The sequence below is a fragment of the Hibiscus syriacus genome, unplaced genomic scaffold (assembly GCF_006381635.1).
Source record: "Hibiscus syriacus cultivar Baekdansim isolate YM2019G1 unplaced genomic scaffold, ASM638163v2 tig00110882_pilon, whole genome shotgun sequence".
NCBI classification, from domain to species: Eukaryota; Viridiplantae; Streptophyta; class Magnoliopsida; order Malvales; family Malvaceae; genus Hibiscus; species Hibiscus syriacus.
The window spans coordinates 922,452-934,340 of record NW_024062896.1 but is presented as its reverse complement, the minus strand read 5'-3'; the positions used below and the strand labels follow the sequence as shown (position 1 = coordinate 934,340).

Below are 11,889 nucleotides of genomic sequence, written 5' to 3'. Positions count from 1 at the left end.
GAATTGTGAAAAGGAGAATTTGACCTGTTTTGCTCCTCTAAACTTCTCTTTTTGCTTTCCAGAACCTACGTGTGAAACACTCAAACACCAAGTCTATGACTTAGTGAGGCATAACACATTAAAATAATTCTAACTACTTAATCATGCATGAACATATCATATCATGCTATCACACAAAATAATATATCATTTCACTTAATCAAATGTACACATCATTCATCATATCAATCATATAATACAATTCATATTACAAAAGCATATACCTTACAAGTAATATATTTTTATTGTTATCTCTTTGTTAGCCCATGTACATCTGTGAGAACTATAGATATGTGAGTCTATTGAGGTTGTGCACTATGCTGTCACCACAGCTCGTATGGGGTCCCACTAGGGGTTATGAATTTTGTCCCGAAGGACCTATGTACTGTATTTGTCACGAAGGACCACTCTTTAAGAACCATATACATATTTCAATGGATCACATATGTGTCTCACAAGACCATGTAAATGTTCCAAAGAATACATATATGTCCCGAAAGACCACGTAGAACCCTCGACTCTTGGCATGCCAACTATACCTCTAGTTCTCTTTACACATAACATGGGCATTTTCACTTATATCATTTCACATATACATTTTCATATCACCTGTTCATATAGCTCATAGCTTCTTTCACATATACATGTAGACATATAGCTTCTTTTCATGTAATTCATATCACTTTTCATATAATTCACATGTTCACATATAACACCTATGACTATATTCATGCATGAATAATAATCATATCACCTATATTAATATTCATAAAATCTTGTAATCAAATGTTGAAAGTAGACTCATCGCGAGTCTTTTCCACACATATCATATACTAATGCATATGCACTCACCTTGGCCTCACTAAGTTTCCATCCACTTTTATGCTTTCATCTCTTTCGATCAAATCTTAACTTGATAATCGTTCTGGAACTTGTTCGTGCTCGATATCTATATAAACATACATTGATACATATCAGTATTCAATTGATATACGATAATCTATCATTTCTTAGACCAAAAGAAAGGTTTATTTCAATTTCCCCTTGAAGTGCATCGATGCATTCTTTAACATGTGCATCGATGCATTCTTTAACATGTGCATCGATACACAAATTACCTTCGATGTTTTCATTTTAAGGGGATGCATCGATGCACCAATTGCATTCGATGTTTCTTCTTTAAAGAGTGCATTGATGCACCTTGAATGTGCATCGATACACCTTGCCCAGAATTTGCATTTTAAGCCCGAAAAATCATCAATTCTTCATTCAATTCTTCTATTTAAGCCCCTATTATGTCATTAAATTCCACTACCATTACTTGAACCAACTTATATTCATGTAAACCATCTTTATCTTCCATATCTCATCATGATTCTTAAAATTTAAGAATCTTACTAAACTTTCAACTTTGTTATTAATCCTTTCTAACTTATATCTCTTATTCTTAGTGATGACAAGTCAAATTCCTTCTCAAATTTCACTTATTAACTCCCTATTATGTCATTAAATTCCACTACCATTACTTGAACCAACTTATATCCATGTAACCATCTTTATCTTCCATATCTCATCATGATTCTTAAAATTTAAGAATCTTACTAAACTTTCAACTTTGTATTAATCCTTTCTAACTTCATATATCTTATTCTTAGTGATGACAAGTCAAATTCCTTCTCAAATTTCACTTAATAACTCTTTTCCAAAAATTTATCTAAAAACTCATTTTCTTTAATCTCTTCTATATCTTTCATCTTGTTGTTTTAGAACAAATTAAGTTTTCCTTAAGCTTAATTATCATCTAATGATCATAACCCAACCTTAAAATCATATTAATCAACAAACAAGAAACTCACCTTTGAGTCAAGCCTTCACGTATGAAAAGAAGAAGAGAAGAGAAGAGAACTCGGAACCTTTTCTCTCTTTCCCACGTGATTTTCTTATCTTATAAGGAAAATAAAAATCTTCCTTGTCAAATGACTTTACCCTTCAATTCATATTAATTACTAGCACTTTTATGATTTATTTCCAACTAAATCATTGAATTAATCCATGGTTCTACTCTAGTCACCAAATTCTGAAACTTTACAATTTGATCACTAACTCGGTATTGAGGATGTTACAAATCTCCCATCTTTTAAAGAAAATTCGTCCTCGAATTTTCACTGAACATATCAATAAGAACATATCTTCTAATGTTCTCATGCTATTTCCTTTACTTAATTTTTCCTTCATTTTGTTCTTCAATTATCGATTTCCTTTATACATTTATCTACTGTCACTTATCATATACACAGTAACCAATAACCTCAATCCATTTATGCCTTTTATCTCCTTCGATTCTGCATTTTCCTTTGACATTTCTAAAATCTATATAACGTCACTCACTATATAGACAGTATCGTTCATTTTTATCACTCAACATCATAAATCTATCTCTAACCACCTTATAATAACCAAATTCATTTTCCATCATCATTTAACCAATAACACGACCTTAAATCTTCTTTAAATACGATTCAACATACACTTTAAAGAATCTTTTCACATCACCTTGCACACTTTTCTTACTTCTATATCAAAATTATTATCTACACTTCCATATAACCTTTATCGTATCTGATCCTTTAATTCAACCCTTTCATTTCTTTATTCCATTATTCCTTTATTTATTCCTTATACACAAGTCATATCTTTCCTTTCATGTTCACATACTCTTGTCTTATCATCTATAATCATCTCTATGTATCAATCTTCATTACATCCTCATAACTTTGATAACCCATTTCTTATACAGAACTTCATTCTTTATCATTTACTATACCTGTATTTTCCTTCCTTTAGGTTCCATGCAAATACTTATCTCCTTTTTTACATCATAGTTATCTGATCAGAATACACAACTATATTCAGATTCACATCATAATCAATTAACTTAACTTTATCTTTTCCTTCAATCTTATAACTCTATTACCTTTACTCTGTTAACTAGTCAATAATATCTGTTCAATCTAGGGCACAAGCCCTAGTCAACCAATCATATACATCCTGTAATTTTCGTTGCTCAAACTCAACATTCTGACTTCCTTTGTCTTATAATCTAATCATCGATATACTCATTCTTAAACTCTTCTTATCAATCCTCAGCTTTACTCAATTATACAAATCCTTACTTCCTTTTCCTTTATTATACCACATCACTATGATCCAAATACACAACTGTATCCAGATCCATTTCATATTTGGTTATCATAACCTGACAATATCTTACAATCTTATACTTCCAGTACATTCCCATTACATATTCTTGTTAACCAACGCTAATTTTTTTCATCTTAACTACAAACCCTTATCATAAACATACTCTTGTTTATGCTCCATACTATCACTTCGTTTCAAACTCATAAGCTCGGACTTTATACATCTTATACGCTTGTCACTGATACACTTATTCTTGAACTCTTCTACCAATTCTCATGATCCTTTAATCTTTTAACGCTCTTATGGTGACATTTATTCACCATATTCTATCTTATCCACTAAATAACAAAACGAATCCATATCACCTTTCTAATTCAAAATAATGAAAATTTTCTATTACTATCTAATATGATTTCAACTTTCTGAGATCAACCTTTAATCTTATAAGACATTTCTGAGATTTCCAATCTTCATCCTGTCTGGCCAGGGCAGTGAATGCTATTCATCAGATTTGTCAGCTATCGATTTACTTTACTTTGACAATTCCTTAATTCATTCCTACTATTCTTACAAATCTTATTCTATTAGCAATACAACATACTCCTTACACTATCAGATCAGAATTTTTCACTTTTAGATGGCATGTACACATTTTTAAACCTCATTTAATTTCGGTTTAAGCCTAGAATCGGCTAAACCTTAGCTTGATACCAAATGTAACACCCCCCAACCCGAATACGAGTCTGAGATGTCACATTGACCGTTCAAAACGTTTACTTTGACAAAATTCAATGAAATTCAGTTAGACATTTCCACTAAAACCCAAATAATTTCTATTATAAAAACATATGATTTTACAAATTGATCAGAGCGTTTCCAGTACAAATCTTTTATCTTACATGCCAACTACATTCATATGACAAAATACATAATTTAAACCTATATCTGATCTGAATGTGGAAAGGAGAATTTGACCTGTTTCGCTCCTCTAAACTTCTCTTCTTGTTTTCCAGAACTACGTGTGAAACAGCAAGCTAAGTCTATAGGATTAAAAATTAATACTATTCATGCTTATCATGCAACAAATAATATATCATTTCACTTAATCAAATGACACATCATTCATCATATCAATCATATAATACAATTCATATCACAAAAGAATATAATTTACAAGTAATATATTTTAATTGTTATCTCTTTGTTAGCCTATGTACATCTGTGAGAACTATAGATATGTGAGTCTATTGAGGTTGTGCACTATGCTGTCACCACAGCTCGTATGGGGTCCCACTAGGGGCTATGAATTTTGTCCCGAAGAACCTATGTACTGTATTTGTCCCGAAGGACCACTCCTTAAGAACCATAAAATTTCAATGGATCACATATGTGTCTCACAAGACCCTGTAAATTCCAAAGAATACATATATATCCCGAAGGACCATAGAACCATCGACTCTTGGCATGCCAACTATACCTCTAGCTCTCTTTACACACATGGGCATTTCACTTATATCATTTCACATATACATTTTCATCACCTGTTCATATAAGCTCATAGCTTCTTTCATATAATGTAGACATATAGCTTTTTTTTCATGTAATTCATATCACTTTTCATAAATTTCACATGTTCACATATAACACCTATGACTATATTCATGCATGAATAATAATCATATCACCCATATTAATATTCATAAAATCTTGTAATCAAATGTTGGAAGTAGACTCATCGTGAGTCTTTTTCCACACACATCATATACTAATGCATATGCACTCACCTTGGCCTCACTAAGTTTCCATCCACTTTTATGCTTTCATCTCTTTCGATCGAATCTTAACTTGATAATCGTTTTGGAACTTGTTCGTGCTCGATATCTATATAATCATACATTGATATATATCATTATTCAATTGATATACGATAATCTATCATTTCTTAGACCAAAAGAAAGGTTTATTTTAATTTCCCCTTGAAGTGCATCGATGCATTCTACAGTGCATCGATGCATTCTTTAACATGTGCATCGATGCACTACCCATGCATCGATACACAAATTACCTTCGATGTTTTCATTTTAAGGGGATGCATCGATGTAATCCTTATGCATCGATGCACCAATTGCATTCGATGTTTCTTCTTTAAAGAGTGCATCGATGCACCTTGAATGTGCATCGATACACCTTGCCCAGAATTTGCATTTTAAGCCCGAAAATCATCAATTCTTCATTCAATTCTTCTATTTAAGCCCCTATTATGTCATTAAATTCCACTACCATTACTTAAACCAACTTATATCCATGTAAACCATATTTATCTTCCATATCTCATCATGATTCTTAAAATTTAAGTATCTTACTAAACTTTCAACTTTGTTATTAATCCTTTCTAACTTCATATATCTCTTATTCTTAGTGATGACAAGTCAAATTCCTTCTCAAATTTCACTTATTAACTCTTTTCCAAAAATTCATCTAAAAACTCATTTTCTTTAATCTCTTCTATATCTTTCATCTTGTTGTTTTAGAACAAATTAAGCTTTCCTTAAGCTTAATTATCATCTAATGATCATAACCCAACCTTAAAATCAATAATTAATCAACAAACAAAGAAACTCACCTTTGAGTCAAGCCTTCACGTATGAAAAAAGAAGAAGAGAAGAGAACTCTGGAACCTTTTCTCTCTTCCCACGTGATTTTCTTATCTTATAAGGAAAAAGAAAAATCTTCATTGTCAAATGACCCTTTTACCCTTCAATTCATCTTATAATTACTAGCAACTTTTATGATTTATTTCCAACTAAATCATTGAATTAATCCTTGGTTCTACTATAGTCACCAAATTCTGAAACTTTACAATTTGATCACTAACCTGGTATTGAGGATGTTACACTCCTCCTCTATTAATTAGCTTTGGGGGTCTCAAATAAGATATCAAGGGCACCATGCTTTATTTTTCATTTAAATTATTGAACCTATTTTATTTATTTATTTTCATTTTTAAAATTCCGTCCTACATTAATAACAGATTGTACGAATAATGTTTACAAATATTAATGTATCAATATATTCAAATATGTTGTACACTCCATCATTGTGGAGAGATTCCACTTTAAGATAGGTCATACGTCTGTTTAAGTATTGAGATGAATTACTAAAGACAACGTTATAAATTCTTTTAAAATGGATTGAAATTGAAGTATTGCAAGCGGTGATTTTGAAATTAGTAGTTATTGTACAAATCAAAATGGATAAATTATGTTATTTTCCTAAAGAAGAACCATTTATTTTAGTCTCATATCTTTGTTTGAGTTACTAAGATGCGAAAGGATCCTAATCATTAAATTAGTGTTAATAACACTAATAAGTGGCTCTAGATAAGATATTCCACTCGTGCAAGATGAAGAGATTTAATGAAGAGTCACAGAGAACGCAGAGAATTTTAAGATGGATCAGAAAATAAATCATATGATGGAACAAGATTGAAAGACACACCATGAACCGATACATTCTTCATTGTACAGCTTCCTTTGTTTTGACCATACTGGATCTTCATCTCCAGCCATGGATTCTTGTGGCACTCCACCAAATGCTTTCATGATCTATCTTTTCAAGTAATTCTGTCTTCCCCTCTTTCAATGTTCTTAATTATCCTATCACAGTCTGTAGTATAATAGAACTCAATAATTATTGCAGCACTGAAACCTTGTTCAGAACCAATCTAGGGAAACAATTACCGATTACGAGCCTTGATTGAAACCTTTCCAGACAAGGAAAAAGTTCATCTCTTTTAATGAACTAATGAAGATAAAGAGGAACATGAGGTTCACATTCATTAACCTAAAAAAGAGTGATTTGAATTTTTTTTGATCCAACGGTCATCATCGACATGGCTGATGATAAGTGACAGTAACTGTTGATAATAGTAAACAATGATCGACAATAGAAAATTTTGATGAAGTTAATTTGATATTTTATCTACATTTCAAGGGTCAAATCAATATTATATAAAGTTTAAAAACCATGTTAATATTTTATCCAAAGTTTAGAGATCAAATTAAAATTTAACCTTTTACTAACAAGTCATGTTATCCGACTAACCGATAATTAAAACTCTATAAATTGATAACATAAAAAATTAAAATATTATTATTTTTAATTTAATGATTAAAAGTGAATAGCTGATAAATGAAAGTGACTATTTCGATGGTTTTTCTTTTTTGTTCTTTTTCTACAAAAGAATTTAAACCCCATCAAATTTGGTTTTGCCCAAACATTGGGTCGATATCGGATTTTGCCCACTTCCCCATTAAGCGATCTTATCCCTCCACCATGAGAAATTCGAAATTAACGCCGACAGCTACAAGCCTACAACCACCACTCCTCTAATGTTTTGGTTATTTTTATCGTTACCATTGTCTAGTTCTCCAGCCATCGGCTAAATTTTCAACTTGAAAAGATTCTATTTAAAAATAATAAAATAATGATTTTGAACTCAACTCTCATTCAGTTAAGGGTTCATCCAGTGGCTTCTCTTTAAAAGGACTCTGTATGAATAGTAAACAACTCGTGTTTATGGAATCTTAAATGACTCGTTGTCTAAGTCTGCAGTGATTTGATCGCTCAAATTTCCTCAAAATTTAGTAAACCGTTAAGAAAACATAGAATGTTCCAGATTGCTCTAGGTTCCCGGCACCAAGAGTTCGAATGAGAACAGCACAAAAATATTAACCCTAAAACAGCACTACTGAACAAAAAACAGAGCAAACAAGCAGAATACTAAGATCCGGTCCGCAAAATAATGCAAACATAAAACAGAGAACCATCCAACAAAAGACAATAACATTACTAAAAAAACATAGGCGTCCTATTCATAAACAGAAATCTTAGCAAAACTCAATTGCACTGTTCCAATTTTTCCCCATATTTTGGATCCTGGTGAGAGGCCCTTTACTTGGCCATCATCACTTTGACAAACTCCTCGTAGTTGATCTGTCCATCACCGTCAACATCAGCTTCACGGATCATCTCGTCAACTTCCTCATCTGTAAGCTTTTCACCAAGGTTTGTCATGACATGGCGAAGCTCAGCAGCGGATATAAAACCATTCTGATCCTTGTCAAACACCCTGAATGCCTCTTTAAGCTCCTCCTCTGAGTCGGTATCTTTCATCTTCCTGGCCATCAGGTTAAGGAATTCAGGAAAATCGATGGTCCCGTTTCCATCAGCATCAACTTCATTGATCATATCTTGGAGTTCCGCCTCAGTGGGGTTCTGACCAAGTGATCGCATCACAGTCCCCAACTCCTTGGTAGTAATGCAACCTGCAGCAATGATAAAAATAAATAAATAAATACAATAAAATCAGACTACAATATTGGTTATGAAACAATCAACATGACTAAAAATTCATTCAGCCAAGAAGCAGCAAAGAATTATTGTAATACCTAAAAGGGAGAGAGGAAAAGAGGCACAGTGATAATTTAAGTTTAAAAAGATAGTTTATGATTTTCACGCTTTTCTAATGCCAAAATATTTCTCTCGGCATACACCATGAAGACAAACAGATAACCAAACAAGAACTGGGGAGGATACGAAACATATTTCCTCTGCGCCAAGAATACAGAAAATATGTATTCTATCTAACTTCTTGTTCTACAACAATCAAATACATCACGAAGTTTGCTCATGGATCAGCTAATAATTGCAGAACATGTGATTGCAGAAAAACAATAGTGTATGTCTGCCGGTCAAACTAATTCGATAACCTTCAAAGTTATGATCACAAACAAAATACTTTACTGTTTACTGTTTAGGATTACAAATCACCAAATTAATTGATTGAATTATCCATAGAAGGTCCTGAATTCTCATGACTTGCCAAAACCATCCACATTGTCATCCTAGATTCTTAACAATCAAGCATACTAAGTACAACCATAAAAGCTAATTTGCAGGGTGAAAGAGTGACTCAATGCTTTGCAGCAACAAGCATGTAAACTAATAATGATATAATATTTCATTATAAGTTGAAAATGCAGGATCAATCAAAGGGAATCACATCCAAAATCCAAGGAAGCTTTGCTAATCAGATTAAAAAACTTACACAAAGGGAATGAAATATTTAATCATGATTAAATAACAATTAAATTCAAATAAGCAAACCCCAAGCATAAATAACGCAATACTCACCACATATAAAGCCAATCTAGCCAGGTTATGTTTGCATCTAAAAGATCTAACACTACAAGTCATACAATAAATTCAAAGAGAAGACCGAGAAAGGTCAACAGTAATGAAAATGAAAAAAGACCATAAAAATATAATCCAACGCCATTAAAATTAAAGAAATGAAATATCAATAGACGATCGAGGTCGACTATGAATTCATAAATAGGCGTCCTAGATCCGTCATATCATTAAAATAACAAAAGAAAACGATCGTAAATTAATAAAATTAAGAAAAAATTAAGAATCAGAACGAAAACGAAGCTTAGATATGCGAATCCGAGCTGAATCGAATGAAGAAAATTATTAAACCGCGAGTAATAATTACAACAAAAGAATAAGAAGAAAATAAAAGCGAGATGAGAGAGGACCATCTCCGTCCTTGTCGAACAGGCTAAAGGCCTCCTTGAATTCAGAGATCTGATCGTCCGTAAGCTGATCGGCCATTTTCTTATTCTCTTGAGCTTGTTCTTTTTTTTTCTCGGGAAGATCGGTTTGGATTGAGAGAAAGTAGCGGAGAAAAATGATGAGTGTGTGGAAAATATAGAAGGGGATGCCAGTGCTATATATAGGGCCCATAGTTGGGCCCAACACAAATTAAGGAATCTGATTTTCTCTCCTCCGCTAGCACTTTGCTCGCCTTTTTTTTATTAAAAAATAATATTAATAAACAATTGTACTTTTCTTTTTCTTTAAATGTACATCTTTGAATACTTTTTTCTTTTGCTCCCTCTCCCGTTGAAGAGTTGATGCATTCCTCAACCTCCAATGAAATCAATTTAGGGTTAACTGTATAAGAAGTCCTAAAAGAATTTAGGTTTTTATTTTATTTTTAAAAGTTAAATCCTTTATTTAAACATTTAGCTATTCAAAGATAAATATAATTTTTAAAATACAATTCATAAACTATATAGGTAAATTACAACATCAATCACTGATTTATTGTCTATTTTCTTTGTTGCCAAATTATTTTTTTACTACAAATAAGATAAAATTGACAAGAGAACAGTAATAAAATAAGTACAGTTATTTCAACATCAGAATTTAGATTGAATATTTTATTAAAATGAAATCATTCTTAAATTTTTCATAAAGATTTGATTCTCTTAATTTTATTTATAAAAATAACACAAAAACGTTCATCAGGGTTTTATAATATCACCTAAAATAATATTCGTTAGTATCTGAATATTATTTCATAATTAAATTGAAAGATATTAATGTTCTAAATAACTTTTAAATTTATCAAAAAAAAACTTTTGAAACTTATTATTTTAATAAAAAGCCTCTATTATAATTACCGGACTCATAATCTTATATAAAAGGGTAAACTACATTTTTAGTGCCTAAACTATTACTTTTGTTCTATTTTAGTACTTATTTTATTTTTCCAAAATTATGTCTAACATTTCGTTTAACTTAGGTTTCATTTTGGTATCCCGCCGTTAAAACTTAACAATGATGTTGATATGTCGCCGTAAGAAAATACCACGTCCTCATTTAAAAAATCTAAGAAAAATGACACATCAACACTTCTACTAAGTTTTTAACGGCGATGCATCAAAATAAAACCAAAACCAATTATTAAGTATGGTTTTGAAAAAAAAATAAAATTTAGGTACTAATATGAAATAAAAGTAACAGTTTAAGTATGAAGCATATAATTTTCCCTATATAAAATGTGTAAAATTTATAATTTTTTAAATACCATTTGAGTCGAAAAAAATGAAGTCTTTAAATGAAAATGTGGTGATAGCGTGTGTATGCTGCGTATGCATTGTTGTTGACGCGTAGCGGACTAAGGATGGGACCCTACAAAAGCGCGTGGGTCAAAAGGTGGAAGAAAAAGAAGCAGTTTTAGATTTTTTTAATTTTGTGATTTGTCTCACTTCGAATTTCACTATCCTCTATTCCAAACAAAGATATTTTCTGGGTAACATCAATGTCAAGTGATTAAATCATTTTTAAGTTTTATATAAAAATAAAAATAAATGTGTAATTACATATTTTCGAAAGAGTAATTAAAGATATTATAAAGTGAAATTCAATATTTAATCTATTAATAAAATAACAAAAACATAATTTTATAGCCAAGTAATAAATAATTAAAAATGATAAAATAGATACCTAATTAGAAGAAATAACATAGAGAAATATATTATTGTAATTATCTTATATATGTACAGTATAGTTATATTATTTTTCGGATTAAATTATGTCAATACTTTTTATCATAAATCCAAAAAAAACCGATTTAAATTTCTAATTTTCTTTTAAATCTCAACCTAATAAAATTGGATGAAACCAAAACCCGTCAAATTAGAGACCAGTGTACATCCCTACTTTTGTGCGATATAAATTGGGCCACGTTCTCAAAGTTTTCCACAGCTTATTGTGCATGGAGTAATGTTGACATAA

The 11,889-nt window shown here is 31.2% G+C and overlaps 1 protein-coding gene across 1 annotated transcript; it reads right to left on the bottom strand.

Moving 5' to 3' along the window:
* Positions 1-7,868: 7,868 nt before the first annotated feature.
* Positions 7,869-10,005, bottom strand: LOC120144189 (calmodulin-7). Its single transcript, XM_039158318.1, has 2 exons — positions 9,843-10,005; positions 7,869-8,567 (listed from the first exon to the last, which is right to left on the bottom strand). The coding sequence occupies exons 1-2, from the start codon at positions 9,916-9,918 to the stop codon at positions 8,194-8,196; spliced, it is 450 nt and encodes a 149-aa protein (XP_039014249.1). The 5' UTR covers positions 9,919-10,005; the 3' UTR covers positions 7,869-8,193.
* Between the last annotated feature and the right edge of the window lie 1,884 nt (positions 10,006-11,889).

Coding starts and splice junctions, on each gene's coding strand:
- LOC120144189 (XM_039158318.1), bottom strand. CDS start 9,918: ATGGCCGATCAGCTTACGGACGATCAGATCTCTGAATTCAAGGAGGCC. Junction 8,568..9,842: donor GTTCGACAAGGACGGAGATG/GTCCTCTCTCAT, acceptor TCATTGCTGCAG/GTTGCATTACTACCAAGGAG.